Below are 17,077 nucleotides of genomic sequence, written 5' to 3'. Positions count from 1 at the left end.
GGCTAATTTTTGTATTTTTAGTAGAGACGGGGTTTCACCATGTTGGCCAGGCTGGTCTTGAACTCCTGACCTCATGATCTGGCCACCTCGGCCTCCCAAAGTGCTGGGATTACAGTCGTGAGCCTCCGTGCCCAGCCCATTTTTCTATTTCTAACTTGAGTCTTTGGTTTTATAGTTTGCTTCTTATAGACAAAGTAGAGTTGGGCTTTACTTTTTTAACTAATCCGACTGTATTGTATTACTGTACTACATCTGGTGTTTTGAGCCTATTCACACTTAAAGTGATTACTAACATAGCTGGATTAATTTTTTAAACTTTTTTGTTCATTGCACTTGTTATTTTTTTTTTCTACCTACTTCTCTCTTTTTGCCTTCTCTCCTTTTAAAGAGCATTTTATATACATCCATTTTATCTGTTGGTATATCATTTATACTTCTTTTAAAATGTTTTTAGTGGTTGCCCTAGTGTTTACAATATATGTTTTAAGGTAATCATCATTCACCTTACAATAACACTATAACTATCCCACGTCACACGTGTTGTGGGCATCTTATAACAGTACTACCTGTGGCTCCTGTCATCCCTTGTGGCACTGCTTTCATTCATTTCACTTATCCATATGTCATAATGACCCAATACATTATTACTGTTATTACTTTCAATTGTATACTAGATATTCCAGGTATTATGTGACTCTGGGTCTTCTTCATCTTCTGTTTTAGGAGGCTCCCTCTGATACCATGACAGCTGAAGGAGGACACACTTTCTTACTGCCAGGTGAGGTTGGGAGTCCAGATTAGCCTCTAATAACACCATCAGGTAGGTATCCAGGCAACTTTTTTTTTTTTTGAGACGGAGTCTTGCTCTGTCGCCCAAGCTGGGGTGCAGTGGTATAATCTCTGCTCACTGCAACCTCTGCCTCCTGGGTTCAAGCAATTCTCTGCCTCAGCCTCCCGAGTAGCTGGGATTATAGGCACCCACCACCATGCCTGGCTAATTTTTGTATTTTTAGTAGAGACGGGGTTTCACCATGTTGGCCAGGCTGGTCTTGAACTCCTGACCTCATGATCCACCTGCCTTGGCCTCTCAAAGTGTTGGGATTACAGGCATGAGCCACCGCACCTGGCCTATTCAGGCAACTTTTTACTGTCAGTTGGTAGGAAGAGTCCTGGCTTACCACTAGGCCTCAGCTGAAATCACCCCATTAGAGAGCTAGAGGAGTACTCTGATACTCTAGGACCAGGGTGGAAGTCAGTTTTTGGTGATGGGAGAGAGCTGCAGTTTTTTTCCGTAGTGTTTAGTTAGGGTAGGGCAGTTGTCTAAAATTTTCTGTCTTTCTGGGTGGTTGCTTTCCTGTTCTTTTGTCTAGAGGAAGCAGGCTTTACTTGGGACTTTTTTTTGTTTGTTTGTACCAACTGGTGTTTCAGGCTGATACATTAGGCAAAAATAAAACTGAGAAAGAGGTGTCATTTCTTGGGTTCCAACATCCCTAGCTTGTTTGTGTCCTTCTCTCACTGTTCAAAGTCTTCTTATATGTTTTGTATATAATGCCTAGTGGTTTTAGCTGTACTTAAAGGGAGGAACAGGAAGAAGTATCTGTAATCAATCTTATCTGGAACCATCAGTCTCTAAAACTTTCACATTTAAGAACTGCCTTTTAAATTTAGTGTAATCTTTCAATATGCAAAACATGTATGTAGTTCAAAAATCCAAATTGTATAAAAAGGTATACTAAAAGTCTCACTTCCATTCCTGTTCTAATCACTCGTCCCCCACCTGCTGAATTTTATCACTTTCTGATTTTTCTCCCAGGGTTTCATTTTGCAAATATCAACAGTTACGTATATTCTTCTCTCTTTTCCTTACTCAAAGATGGCTTCCTGCGCACACCATTCTACTGCTTCTTTTGACTTAATATTTACTGAGTATCGCTCCTTATTTGTATACAGGCTCTTGTCCATTTTATGGTTGCATAGTCTTCATTTATGTGTTGAAGTAACACACTTTCAGCCAATTAGTCAATGATGTACATTTGGGTTGTTGATATTCTATTGCTCTTACAAACAATGCTGCAGTGAATAACCTTGTATATATATCATTTTGTGTTTATGCACGTATTGTTGCTGAGTATTGTATATGTTGCTGAGTAAAAATTAACGCATCTGTAATTTCTTTTAGTGCCAAAAAATTATATTTCTTAGCAGATATGGTTGATTACTATTTTACTTAAAGCCCTCGATGACTACTTATTGCTTAAAACCCAGAATATGGCCTCAATAATATATATTCACTTGGTCTGCTTCCACATCTTGTACCATATTCCTTCTTGCTTTCTTTGTTCCAGGTGTACTGGTTTTTTTTCAGGTCTCTGTACTCACTATCTTCTCTTCTACTAGGGGTCTTTGTGCTTGTTCTTTTCTCTACTTGGAATGTTTATATTTCCTTATTTAGCTTATTCCTAAACATCCTTAGAGTTTTTCTCAAGCAACACTTATCTTTTCCTTTGAATTTGAAAATTTTCTTTGAAAAAGTAAAAAAGAGAGTTCAGTGAACCCCTCCCCTCATGCATCCTTCACCCAGCTTCAAAAAAATTACAATTTTTTTTTAATAGAAAGGTTTTCTTAACCTCAGATACTCTTCAAATCACCCTATGAAACTTAAGGCTGTGCTACTGAATAACTTGAGAACTGCACTGGTGTCTATCAAAAAGTGGATATTAATTAAACAGTTGTTAAGTTTTAATTGCATTTCTTCATACAGTCTCATACTGTATGAATGAGTGTTCAAAGAAGAAGAAATATGTCTTCTAGACATAAATAAGAGACACGTCTTAGTAACCCGATATGCAATTTCTATGTTGCAGCTAAAGCAGTGCTGAACTTTTTAAGGCACTAAATGTGTACGTTAGAAAAGAGAAAAAGTCTCAAATTAATAGTGCACGATCTCACATTAAAAAGCTAGACAAAGAGCACAATAATCCTAACATCAGCAAAAGTAAAAAGTAAAGAGTAGAAATCAACCAAATTAAAACCAAAAAAACAAAAGAGAAAGATCAATGAGAGAAAAAGCTGGTTGGCTGAAAAGAGCAGTAACCTTGTAAAACCTCTAGGAAGAGTGAACAAAAAAATAAAAGAGCAAGAAGACAGAAATGACCAATATAAAGAATAAAACAGGTCTATAAATACAGATCCTAAAGACATCAAAATGATAATAATGGAATGGTCTGAACATCTTTACACATATAAACGTGACAACTTAGATAAAATGGACTCATTGTTAGAAAAGCAAAAATACCACAATTCACCTAATAGAAATAATTTGAATATCCATATATATGACTTAAATAAATTGATTTATAAAACTCCCCAAAAAGGAGTCTCTAGGCCCAGATGGTTTTCACTAGATAACTCTACCAAACATTTAATGAAGAATAAACACCACTTCTATACAACCTCTTCCAGAAAATTGGAAGGAACACTTTCCAACTAATTTTATGAGGCCAGACTTATGCTGATATGAAAACCAGACAAAGGTAGTATAAAACTACAGACCGATTTCTCTCATAAATGCAAAACTACTTAACAAAATATTAGCAAATAGAATCAAACAATAAATAAAAAGAATTCTATGAAATTACCAAGTAAGGTTTATTCCAAGTATATAAGGCTGGTTCAGTATTTGAAAAGTAGTCAACAAAGTCTATTACATTAATGGAGTAATGAAGAAAAACCATGTAATCACAGCAGTATATACATAAAAAGTATTTGACAAGATTCAATATCCATTCATAATCAATATTCTCATAAAACTAGGAATACAGTAGAAGTTCCACCATTTGATGAAGAATATCTACAAAGGACCTGCTAAGATCATTTGGTGAAAGACTAGATGTTTTCCCCTTAAGGTTGGGAACAAGGCAAGGATGACTACTCTTACCACTCTTATTCTACACAGTACTAGAAGTCCTATCCAGTGTAATACAGCAAGAAAAGGAAATAAAAGGCAAACAGATTAGAAAGGAAGATAGTAAACTGACCCTATACATAGATGACATGATAGCTTATGTTAAAAAATGCCAACGAATCTACAAAAAGGCCTTCCTAGAAAGTTCAGCAAGATCTCAGCATAAAAGAACAAACATACAAAAATCAATTACATTTCTATAAACTAGCAACCTTCATAAGCAAACAGAAATTTAAAACACAATGCCATTAACAATTACTCAACCAAATGAAACGCTGAGGTATAAATATAACATGTGCAGGACTTTTATACTGAAAACTACAAAACACTGAAGCAAGAAATCAAGATCTAAGTAAATGGAGACATATATTGTGTTTATGGATTATAAGACTCAAGACTCAAAACAGTAAAGATGTTAAATGTCACAAAATTGATAATTTATAGCTTTAATTCCTATCAAACACCCAGTAAGATTTTAACATAATGAAATTATTACAATATGTATATGCAAAGGCGAAGTAACTAGAATAGTTAAAACAATATTGAAAAAGAAATATAATGTGGGAATATAATAGTCTCATACAAGTACAGCCAACTGATTTTTGACACAGGTGAAAAAGCTATTCAATGAAGGGTAATGGTGCTGCATGGAGCAAATGGATATCCATAGGCAAAAACAAACAAACAAAAAGATCTCAACTTACACTTCATGCCCTATATAAAAATTAACTCAAAATGCACCATAATTAAAATGTAAAATATATTACACAATTTTTAAAAATAGGAAAAAACCTTTGGTCCAAAGACTTAGTGAAGAGTTCTTAGATAGGACAACATTTTTACAAAACTGATAAACTGGACTTCATCAAAATTAAAAACTTATGCTCTACAAAACACCTCACAAAGAGGATGAAAAGACAAGTTACAGACTGGTATAAAAATGTGCAAACCACACATCTGACAAAGAAACTCATATCTAGACTATCTAAATTCTCAAAAGTCAATGGTAAAACACACAAACTTCCAATTAAAAAGTGGACAAAAGCCATGAACAGACATTTTACTAGGGATACACAGATGGCTTGTGAACACATGAAAAGATATTTGATTATCAGTAGCCATTAGGGAAATGCAAATCAGGATCACTATGAGATATCACTATACATCTGTTCAACCACTAATGCATAAAATAGCAACAATGCCTAGTACCAGAAAGGATAGGGAATAACTGGATCCCTCATACATTGCTGGTGGAAATGCAAAATGGTACAGCAACTCTGGGAAATAGTTTGGCACTTTCTTAAAGAATAAAACATAACTTACCATACAATCTAACAATCACACTTCATGGCACTTATCCCAGAAAAACTTATGTTCACAAAAAATCTGAACATGAGTGTTCGCATCAACTTTATAATAGCCCCAAACTAGAAACAACCAAAATGTCCTTCAATAGGTGAACAGCTAAACAATGATATTCATATAGTGAAATACTACATAGCTATAAAAGGAATGAACTATGGATACACTACAACTTAGATCTCAAGAGCATTACGCTGAGTGAAAAAGCCAGTCTCAACACATCAAATGCTGTATGATTCCACTTATATAACAGTCTCAAAATGACAAAATTATAGAGCTAGCAGATTAGTAGTCAGCAGAGATCAGGAACAATGTGAGAGATGGCATGGGTGTTGACTATGAATGAGTAGCACCAAAGACATCTTTGTGGTGATAGAGCAGTTCTGAATTGTAACTGTGGTGGTTACGTCAATCTCCACAGAGCTATTCACACATATTGTACCAGTGTCTATTTACTGGTGTTGATACTGTATTATAGTTATAAAACATGTAACCTTTGGGGTAAGCTAAGGTGAGGACACAATTTTTGCTAATTCCCATAAATCTATAATTATTTCAATATAAAAAAGGTTTCTTAAAATATATGCAAAAAATTAAAAACTGAAAACATTTTCTCTTTAAAAAGAGAAGCAAGAGATGGCAAGAAAAAGTCTGTAAAACATATATCTAATAAAGGTCTGAACTTCTTCAACTAAACAAACAAAATACTAAAAACTAAATGAAACAAAAATGAGCTAAAGATTTGACTGCTCATTTAAAGAAGATTTATGAATCGCTAAAAAGCACATAAAAAGAGGTTCAATGTTGTTAGTCATCAGGAAAATGCAAAATAAAACCCAACTAGAATTGTTAAAAACAGCAAAATTTTCCAAATAATGGTAACCAAAGAGTAATGAGAACTCACAGACACTGTTCATGAAAATGAAAAACTGTGGAGCCAGTTTGAAAACATTTGGCAGTTTCCCATAAAGTTGCAGACAGATAAACTTATCAAAGACCTGGCAAGCTCACTCCTAGGTACTTACACAAGAGAAATGAAAACATATGTTGACCCAAAGACTTGCATGTGAAAGTTCATAGCAGCTTTATTCAGAAAAGCACCAACTGGGAAAAAATTCCATATGTTGACCAACTGATAGAGGATAATAAATTGCAGTATATGCCCACAAAGCGGCACTACTTAGGATAAAATAATTAACCACTTATACACACATGTGCATGAGTTTCAAAAGCATTATACTAAAGAAAAGCCAGACAAAAGGGAGTATATAATTTATGATTCCATTTATATGAAATTTGAGAAAAGGCAAAATTATTGCAATAGAAAGCAGACTAGTAGTTGCCAGAGGTTGTGGAGGAAGGGATGGAGGGAGAGGACTCACTGCAAAGGGCTACAAAGAATCTTCTGGGGGTGATAAAAATATTCCAAACCATGATTTGGATTGTGGTAATCAATGTATACATTTTTCAAAACTCATTGATTTGTACACTGAAAGGTGCTGAATTTTATTTTCTGTTAAATACACCTCAATAAAGGTGACTAATACAAAAAAGGAAAACCAGAATTGCACTGTAGAGGGAGTCACATGGTCTGGTATGGAGAGAGAGAAAGAGAGGAGAAACAGAACTGCACTCTGGAGGGAACCCCATGGTAAGCTGTGCTCACCCACTGAGACGAGGTGGCTGTAGTTCTCCAGCATCACATCTCTGTACAGGGTCCTCTCAACAGGGCCCAGGTGCTGCCACTCCTCCTGGCTGAATTCCACAGTCACGTCCTGGAATGACACTGATGCCTGTAACAGCGCATTTCTGATTAATCTGAGTGTTCAGAATCAAGGAAAGGAAAATGTTTTCGGAAACTAACTCATTATGTTCACTGTTGAGAATTTAAAACAAAATGCTATAAGGGATTCTTATTATGGCCCTAATTCTGCCTTACCTTTGAAATGCATAATTAGCACAAATATTTGTTCTCATGCTCTTATTTGTATTTATTTTACAATCATACACATACATTGTTACTTAATATACTGAGGAAGCTTAGTACCCTTTTAGGTAAAATTATTATAAATAGGATTCCTGCATACATTTCCCATGGTGCGATCTCAGCGCACTGCAACCTCTGCATTCCTGGGTTCAAGCAATTCCCCTGCCTCAGCCTCCTGAATAGCTGGAATTACAAGTGCATGCCACCACACCTAGTTTTTTGTATTTTAGTAGAGATGGGGTTTCACCATGTTGGCCAGGATGGTCTTGATCTCCTTACCTCATGATCTGCCCACCTCGGCCTCCCAAAGTGCTGGGATTACAGGCGTGGGCCACAGTGCCCAGCTGGGAAGTGAATCTTTACAGGAATGAAAATCTGTTCATTATTATCTCGTGCAGCTGTACACAGAGATGCGGCATGATACATAACACAAAAAGCTCAAAAAGCTCAGAAAAAAGAATAAAAAGAAATGAACAAAGTCTCCAAGAAATATGAAATTATGTAAAATGGCCAAACCTAAGAATAATTGATGTTTCTGAGGGAAAAAAGAAAACAAAAAGTCTAGAAAACTTATTTGAGGAAATAACTGAGGAAAACTTCACTGACCTGGCTAGATATTTACATAACCCAATCCAAGAAGGTCAAAGAACTCTTGGAAAATCCACTGCAAAAAGATCTTCACCAAAGCATATAGTCATCAGGCTGTCTAAAGCCAACATGAAGGAAAGAATTCTAAGAGCACTAAGATAAAAGCATCAGGTAACCTATAAAGGAAAACTTATCAGACTAACAGCAGACTTCTCAGCAGAAACCTCACAAGCAAGAAGGGATTGAGGGTCCTATCTCCAACCTCTTTAAACAGAGTACCTGTCAGCTAAGAATTCTGCATCCAGCAAAACTAAGTTTCATCAATGAAGGAGAAATAAAGTTATTTCAGACAAACTCATGCTGAGGGAATTTGTCGTTACCAAAGCAGCACTATGAGAAATGCTAAAAAGAGCTCTAAACCTTGAAACAAAAGTTTGATATGCACCAAAACAGAACCTCTTCAAAGCTTAAAACTCACAGGACCTATAAACCAATAATTCAGTGAAAAAAGCAAACTAGGTAGCAACATGATGAAGAGAACAGTATCTCACATCTCAATATTAACATTGAATGTAAATGGCCTAAATGCTCCACTTAAAAGATACAGAATGGCAAAATAGATTTAAAAAAAAATCACAAACCAAATATCTGCTGTCTTCAACAGACTCACCAAACATAGAAGGATTCATATCAACTCAAGGTAAAGGGAAGGAAAAAAATATTCCATGCAAATGGAAACCAAAAGCAAGCAGGAGTAGCTATTCTTATATCAGACAGAACAGACTTCAAGAAAATCCGTAAAAAAAAAAGGTCACCATATAATGATAAAAGGATCAATCCAACAAGAAGATATTACAATCCCAAATTTATATGCACTTAACACTGGAGGTCCCAGTTTCACAAAACAATTACTACTAACCTAAGAAATGAGATAGACAGCAATGCAATAATAGTGGGAAACTTCAACAGACCACTGACAGTACTAGACAGATCAAGACAGAAAGCCAACAAAGAAACAATCGACTTAAACAACACACTAGAACAAATGAACTTAACAGATATTTACAAAATGCTCTCCAAGAACTGCAGAATATACATTCTTCTCATCAGCACATGGGACATTCTCAAAGACAGATCATATGATAGGCCACAAAACAAGTCTCAATACATTTTTAAAAATCAAAATCATATCAAGTATCTACTCAGATCACAGCAGAATAAAACTAGGGATGAACTCTAAAAGGAACCTTTAAAACTATAAAAATACATGGAAATGAAATAATCTGTTCCTGAATGATTTTTGGGTTTACAACAAAATCAAGATAGAAATTTACAAATTCAATGAATGATAATTACACAAATTATCAAAACTTCTGGGATGTAGCAAAGCAGTGCTAAGAGAAAAGTTTATAGTGTTAAATGCCTATATCAAAAAGCCTGAAAGAGCACAAATTGACAACCTAATGTCATACCTCAAGGCACCAGAGAAACAGGAACTAAACCCAAAGCTAGCAGGACAAAAGAAATAAAGATCAAAGTAGAACTAAATGAAATTCAAACAAAAAAACCCCAAAATATCAATGAAACAAAAAAGCTGGTTCCCTGAAAAGTTAAAACTGATAGACCTTCAGCTAGATTGGCCAAGAAAAGAAAGAAGATCCAAATAAGTTCACTTAGAAATGAAACTGGAAACATTACAACCGAAACCACAGAAATACAAGAGATCTTTCAAGACTACTATGAACGCCTTTATGTGCACAAACTAGAAAACCTGGAGGAAATGGATAAATTCTTGCAAACATAAAACACTCCTAGATTAAATCAGGAAGAAACTGAAACCCTGAATAGGCTACAAGTAGAGAGATTAAATCAGTAATTTAAAAATTTGAAAATTGCCAACAACAACAAAAAGCCTGGGACCAGATGGATTCAAAGCTGAATTCTACCAGATATTTAAAGAAGAACTGGTCCCAATCCTGCAGAAACTATTCCACAAGATTGCAAAAGAGGGAATCCTCCCTAAATTATTCTATGAAGCCAGTATCACCCTGATACCAAAACCAGGAAAGGACACAACAACAAAAAAGGAAACAACAGACCAATATCCCTGATGAACATAGATGCGAAAATCCTCAACAAAACACTAGCTAACCGAATATAATAGCACATCAAAAAGCACATCATGATTAGGTAGGTTTCACCTCAGGGATGCAGGGATGGTTTAACATATGCAAGTAAATAAATGTGATACATCACATAAACATAACTAAAAACAAAAATCATATAATCATCTCAGTAGATGCAGAAAAAGCATTTGACAAAATCTAGTGTACCTTTATAAAAGCTCTCAACAAACTAGGCATAGAGGGGACTTACCTCAAAATAATAAAAGCCATATGTGACAAGCCCACAGCCAACACCATATTGAATGGGGAAAGTTGAAAGTACTCCCCCTGAGAACAGAAACAAGACAAGGATGCCTGCTTTCACCACTCCTGTTCAACATAGTTTTGGAAGTCCTAGCCAGAGCAATTAGTCAAGAGAAAGAAATAAAGGGCATCCAAATTGGAAAAGGAAAAGTCAAACTACTGCTCTTTGTAGATGATATGATCATATACCTAGAAAATCCAAGACTCCTCCAAAAGACTCCTAGATTTGATAAATGAATTCAGTAAAGTCTCAGGATACAAAATCAATGTAAACAAATCAGCAGCAATGCTATATCAACAACCAAGCTAAGAATCAAATCAAGAACTCAATTTCTTTTACAACAGCTGCAAAAACAAAACAACAAAAAACAACCTAATAATATACTTAACCAAGGAGGTGAAAGATCTCTACAAGAACTACATAACACTGCTGAAAGAAATCACAGGTGACACAAACAAATGGAACACATCCCATGCTCACGGATTGGAAGAATCAATATTGTGAAAATGACGATTCTGCCCAAAGCAATCTACAGGTTCAATGCAATTCTCATCAAAATACCAACATCTTTTACATAATTAGAAAAAAAATCCTAAAATTCATACAGAATAAAAAAGAGCCAGAATAGTCAAAGCAATCCTGAGCAAAAAGAACAAATCTGGAGGCACCACAACACCAGACTTCAAATTATACTACAAGGCTATAATTTCCAAAACAGTGTGGTACTGGTATAAAGGCAGGCACATAGACCAATGGAACAGAATAGAGAACCCAGAAATAAAGCCAAATATGCACAGTCAACAACTGATCTTCGACAAAGCATACAAAAACATAAACAGGGGAATGGACATCCTATTTCAGCAATCCCCAACCTTTTTGGCACCAGGGACTGGTTTCCTGGAAGACAATTTTTCCATGGACCAGAGGTGGTGGGGTGGGGATGGTTTCAAGATTAAACTGATCCACTTCAGATCATCAGACATTAGTTAGATTCTCATAAGAAGCACCCAGTCTAGATCCCTTGCATGTGCAGTTCACAATAGGGTTCCCTCTCCTATGAGAATCTGATGCTGCTGATCTGACAGGAGGTAGAGCTCAGGTGGTAATACTTACTAGCCTGCTGCCTACCTCCTGCTGTGCCGTTCCATTCCAGCAGACCACAGACTGGTACCAGTCAGTGGCCCCGTGGATTAGGGACTCCTGTCCTATTTAATAAATGGTGCTGGTAAAAGTGGCAAGCCACATGTAGAATAATGAAACTGGATCCCTATCTCTCACTTTATACAAATATCAACTCAAGATGGATCAAAGACTTAAATCTGTGACCTGAAACCATAGAAATTCTAGAAGACAACATTTGAAAAACTCTTCTAGACATCAGCCTAGGCCAAGAACTCATGACTAATACCCCAAAAGCAAACGCAACAAAAACAAAGATAAATTAACTGGACCTAATTAAACTAAAAAGCTTCTACACAGCAAAAGAAATAATTACCAGAGTAAACAGCCAACCCACAGAATGGGAGAAAATATTTACAAACTAGACATCTGACAAAGTATCCAGAAATTACAAGGAACTCAAATAAACCGGCAAGAAAAAAAATCCCATAAAAAAGTGGACAAAGGACATGAATTGTCATTTCTCAAAAGAAGATATACAAATGTCCAATAAACACATGAAAAAAATGCTTAACATCGCTAATCATCAGGGAAATGCAAATTGAAACCACCATGAGATACCACTTTACTCCTGCAATAATGGCCCTTATTAAAAAGTCAAAACACAGTGGATATTTGCATGGATGTGAAGAAAAGAGAATGCTTATACACTGCTGGTAGGAATGAAAATTAGGACAACCTCTATGGAAAAAGTATGGAGATTCCTTAAGGAACTAAAAGTAGATCTACCATTCGATCTAGCAATCCCACTACTGGGTATCTACCCAAAGGAAAGGAAGTCATCATAAATGAAAAAGAAACCAGCACACATGTTTGTAGCAGCACAATTCACAATTGCAAAGATGTGGAACCAACCTAAGTGCCCATCAACTGAGTGAATAAAGAAAACGTGGTACCTATACACCATGGAATACTACTCAGCCATAAAAAGGAATGAAATAACGTCTTTTGCAGCAACTTGGATGGAGCTGGAGGCTGTTATTCTAAGTATCACAGGAGTAGAAAACCAAACCATATGTTCTCACTTATAAATGGGAGCTAAGTTACGAGTATGCAAAGGCATACAAAGTGACATAATGGACTTTAGAGACCAAGAAGGGGAGGGTGGGAGGCTAGGGAAAGGTGCTAGGGATAAAAAACTACCTGTAAGGCACAATGTACACTACTTGTCAGACCACAGGTGCACTAAAATCTCAGAATTCACCACTATATAATTCACCCATGTAACAAGAAACCACTTGTACCCCAAAAGCTATTGAAATAAAACATTTTAAAGAAATGTTTTTAAGTATAAAGAAAAGACAACATTTAATATTATTATTTTAGTCTTGCTCTTTCATTTTAGTTAAAATGAAAGAAGTCTTGACTTCTTTTAGACCCTGGGTAGTAAAATACGTAAAATAAAATGTAAAAGTAAAATGTTCAGAATTTTAGTCGAAAATTTCAAATACATTTTGTATTAAAATTGAAACTCTTTCCAGTTTTAGTAAACATACAATATTATGAAAACTTTTGCATCTTAATAAATATATCTAAGTAAAGTGCTAAGTAAGTATGCAAGTTGCATCTTCAGTGTCAAAGTATATTAGCACAAGGATGGTAAAGCAGGGTGAAAATTATAAATTTTTATAATTTGTGTATGCAAGGTGGTTTTTAAAATAAAATATCTTAGTATCTCATTTTATTTTTCTCTTGGTTTATACCTTGTCTCTCTGTACATCTATAACTTGATGCATACTGACAAGGAAAAATCTTGTTTGATAATGGTTAACCAACAATAAACATTTACTAAATCTAAAAATATAAGAAAATAAAAAAAGTAAATGATTACAATTTTCTATGAAAATGTAATGACAAAAATTATATTGAAAAAGTACAAATCCAGTATAAGCTTATAAGAAGCTGACTAATGAACTAATACATTTATTCAATAATCAAAATCTTCACACAAAGTCTTTGCAAGGTCCAAATTCATAGGTGAGTTTCATAAAATCTACATATAACACAATGTTCTCATTTTCCTAAATTATTAGAAAAGAAGAAACAAGAAAAAGTGCCCCATTTCCTTTCATGAGACAACCATGATACCCCAACTGAACAGGGAAACAGGAAAGTATAGTTTAATCCCATTTGTGAACACAGAAATAAAAATCCTAAATTATTACCATAAAGTGCTAGGAAAACATGTAAGAAGCAACTTACTACACTCATTAGCAACTAGGGTCTATACAGGAATTCAAGTTACTTTTAGAAAATCCATTATATTATTCACAATATTTACAGATTAATTATAGGACACAGCTATAGATTTATTCTGATACACAAAAAGTATTTAATATAATTCATGTGCATTCATAACATGACATCTTGGCAAACTGGTAACTGGAGGGAACCTACTAACCCTGACAAAGCTGACAGCAAACAGAGTTCACGGTAAAACTGTATATATTTTCCCTCAAGATTTACTTATCTATTTCTCCTTTTCCATTTAATGCAAGGGCCTATCTAAACCTCATAAATCCATTACAATACAAAGTTGGGAATGAATAAAGAGCTTACCTGAAATGTGTTCATTTTCTGTGGATCTTGGGAGAGTATAGAGAACTGTAAAGCCTCAGCTGGGGGGAAAGAAAGAGGATGTCACATGGTCTGGCCTACCTCACAGCTCCTAGATTCGCCTCCCCAAATCTCAGCAACCCAGTTGGGGAGCAGCCTTCCTACAGTAACAGGGCCCTTCAGGCCTTGAAAAGGCATGAGAAGCACCACATAGAGGTGGCATTGTCTACGACAACTCTGAAATAGTTATGGGGCTTAAACTGCTATTTTTTATTGAGTGAACATAAACTTTTCCCAATTGATTTAACAATGCACATGTGCTTCTAACACACACACACAAATAAAGACAATACAGGATTAGTTGAATTAAGGTACACCACAGGGTAAGGCACTATTCTTTCATTAAAATTAACCTAGCAGGTACTGTGGTTCATGCCTGTAACCCCAGCACTTCAGGAGGCCAAAGAGGGTGGATAGCTTGAGCTCAGGAGTTCAAGACCAACCTGGGCAACATGGCATGACCCTGTCTCTACAGAAAATAAAAACTTAAAAAATTAGCCAGGTGTGGTGGCATGCGCCTGTGGTCCCTGCTCCTTGGGAGGCTGAGGCAGGAGGATCACTTGAGCCCAGGAGGTAGAGGCTGCAGTGAGCCGTGTTTGTGCCACTACACTCCTGCCTGGACAATAGGATGAGACTCTGCCTCCAAAACACAAAATTAACTTAGCTGAAAAATATTCAGTGTGCATCATTTAACTATTTTTCTTAGTAATATTGTTTACCCTTGGTATAGACAATCCACAGAAAGTCTTGTAAAAGAGATGAGATACTTTAAGGAAAAGAGTTTTAGATGTTTTAACTGGGATGTATTTCTCAAAAGGCCCTTTGGATAAGATGCTTTTGGTGACTCACCTGTGAAAGAATGCACGGAACTGTTTTCCTCCTGGCTCTGCCACAAACGAGGGATCCCCGGAAACTCACTGAACCTTTCATGCCCAATGTCTTTAAAGCTTTCAAAAGAATCAGAAGTAGATAACCACGGAAGACCCTTCATGTATCATCATGCTGGGATTCTATGAGGAAGGGACAAAGTCTCCAGTGTCACATGTGTTAACAGCAGTATGGCATCTGTAGAGTGGAGAACAAAAGGACTGGGGGCTACTTTGGGATCTGGGGACAGAATCTCCAGTTACCCCTACCCTCAGATCTAAGCAATGATGTGGCCTTTCCTGAGCAGCCTGTCCCTGGCCACCACCTAGCTCATTTTGCTCTTCTCAAAGCTGGCCCAAACCACCCACTGTCACCCATTCTGTGGTGGCTTCTGGAGGCTTCACCAAGTCTGGCTCATTCTGGGAAGGAGGATCAAGAACTGCTTCTGACCATACACATCTAGGATCTGATCCTCTGTGGACTCTTCTGCCTCTGCTCTGAAGCTCGGGAGGGAGGTCTAGGTCTGAGAGGCGTTCTCTTCCAGGTAAAACTGTTCACAGAGACCCCTGCTTCCCACCTCGCAAGGGCTGCTCTGTTCAAGGAGCCTGGGACGGACCTGACCTGAGAAACCATGCTGGTGGCAAAAATCTGACTCTTAGAATTCTTTACATCAGACTTAAAAGAGAGACACCCTGACAATGCAGAAGGGGCCAGGAACCTGTCTGACCCAAGAGATCTGAAGACACACCAGAAATCCAGACTACATTTGACACATGGTAAGATTCCATCTACATCCACTCCCTATTTGGGGACATGCCATTCTGCTAAGTGCTGTGAAGGCTGCAATGCTGGTTTTAGGCAGGTGTGATATTAGCGCCTGAAACGGGAAATAAATCACACCTGCCTTTGAACCCCAGCTCCCTCACTGCTAGCTTGTGACTTGAGCCTCAGTTGTTATATTTAATGCAGATGTGGTTGTGAGGTATACATAGGCACCCAATGAATGGAACAAAGTATCTTCTAAATATAACAGCAGCAGTCGCTCATGGCTTAGTAGCCTACAGTCGGCTGTTTGCTTTACAGGTGGTGACTTAGAGCTTTAAACCAATGCCATGAAGCAGTCATTATTAATACCCTCACTTTCAGATGAGAAACCTGATTCTCATCCAGGTCCCTGCATTCGCCTCGGTTTCCAGTTGCCAGAGCTGGAACTTACCCGGGTTTTTCCAGCTCCAGAGCTCGGAGTCTCGATGCAGACCCACCGTCCGGGGATTTCGGGCACGTTGTCGCCCACGTTACAAATGCGCTTTCTCCTCCCGCCGCCGCTCGCGCCAGGCTCCCGTCCCGCACACCGCGGCCCGCACCCGGCACCTGCTCCGGACCAGCGCTCAGCCTCAGCCGCCCCGGGAGCCAGCGGCCGAAGTCCCTCTCCACGGGCCAGGAAGGCCGAGGGCCCGCCCGGTCGCACCCACTGACGCTGGGGGCGGGGATCCCACGAACTTCCCGCTTCCTCTCCCGCTTCCGGGCACAAACGCTGTCCTCCCGCCCCAGCTGCGCTCCCTCTACTTTCCCAGCCGACCCCCGAGCTTCCCAAACAGCTTCCCGGGAGTCTCGAGAACCCAAATGAGGAGGCGGGGCTCTGGCTGCACAGGCGCAGAAGGAGCCCAGTAGCCCCATCCCAGAGTGCTGCGCGGCGAACTAGACTCATTCAGGACTACATTTCCCATAAGCTCTTGAGTCCGCCTTCGACGTGACTCCCCACGTTTCGGCGATTCAGAATTGGCGGGGATGGAGTTTTTATAGTCTCCTGCTCAGGCTCTCTAAGAACAGGGAGAAGTTAAAGGTTAAATCTTGAACGCTACTGACAAATATAAAGAGTAGCCCTCCATTGGTTCCCGGTTGAACCAGCATTTTTTTTTTCCATAAGACTTTCGGAGACAATTGGGAAGCTGAATATGGATTGGGAATTGCAAATATTGAAAAAAAGTACCATTACTTTTGTGAACTGTGAAAAAAAACTAAGAATTTTGTAGAAAAATAGATTTTTTTTAAAAAGGAATCACTACTGAAGTATTTAGCATTGA

The 17,077-nt window shown here is 37.6% G+C and overlaps 1 protein-coding gene across 4 annotated transcripts in view; it reads right to left on the bottom strand.

Moving 5' to 3' along the window:
- Positions 1 to 16,634, bottom strand: part of ZNF782 (zinc finger protein 782) — a 37,020-nt gene extending 20,386 nt beyond the window's left edge. Inside the window, exons 1-4 of one of the 4 annotated variants that reach the window (XM_003260531.4) lie at positions 16,210 to 16,634; positions 14,976 to 15,191; positions 14,070 to 14,128; positions 6,993 to 7,119 (exon numbers count right to left, since the gene is read on the bottom strand). In XM_003260531.4, coding sequence (XP_003260579.2) covers positions 6,993 to 7,119; positions 14,070 to 14,128; positions 14,976 to 15,117 — 328 coding nt within the window. In that variant the 5' untranslated portion in view covers positions 15,118 to 15,191; positions 16,210 to 16,634. Of the gene's footprint in view, positions 1 to 837; positions 888 to 6,992; positions 7,120 to 14,069; positions 14,129 to 14,975; positions 15,192 to 16,209 lie in introns of those variants that run through there. The other 3 variants (XM_030797952.1, XM_030798009.1, XM_030798074.1) reach the window with 3 other exon arrangements.
- Positions 16,635 to 17,077: the final 443 nt, after the last annotated feature.

The sequence above is a fragment of the Nomascus leucogenys genome, chromosome 1a (genome assembly GCF_006542625.1).
Source record: "Nomascus leucogenys isolate Asia chromosome 1a, Asia_NLE_v1, whole genome shotgun sequence".
Lineage (NCBI taxonomy): Eukaryota > Metazoa > Chordata > Mammalia > Primates > Hylobatidae > Nomascus > Nomascus leucogenys.
This window is presented reverse-complemented; position numbering and strand designations above follow the sequence as displayed.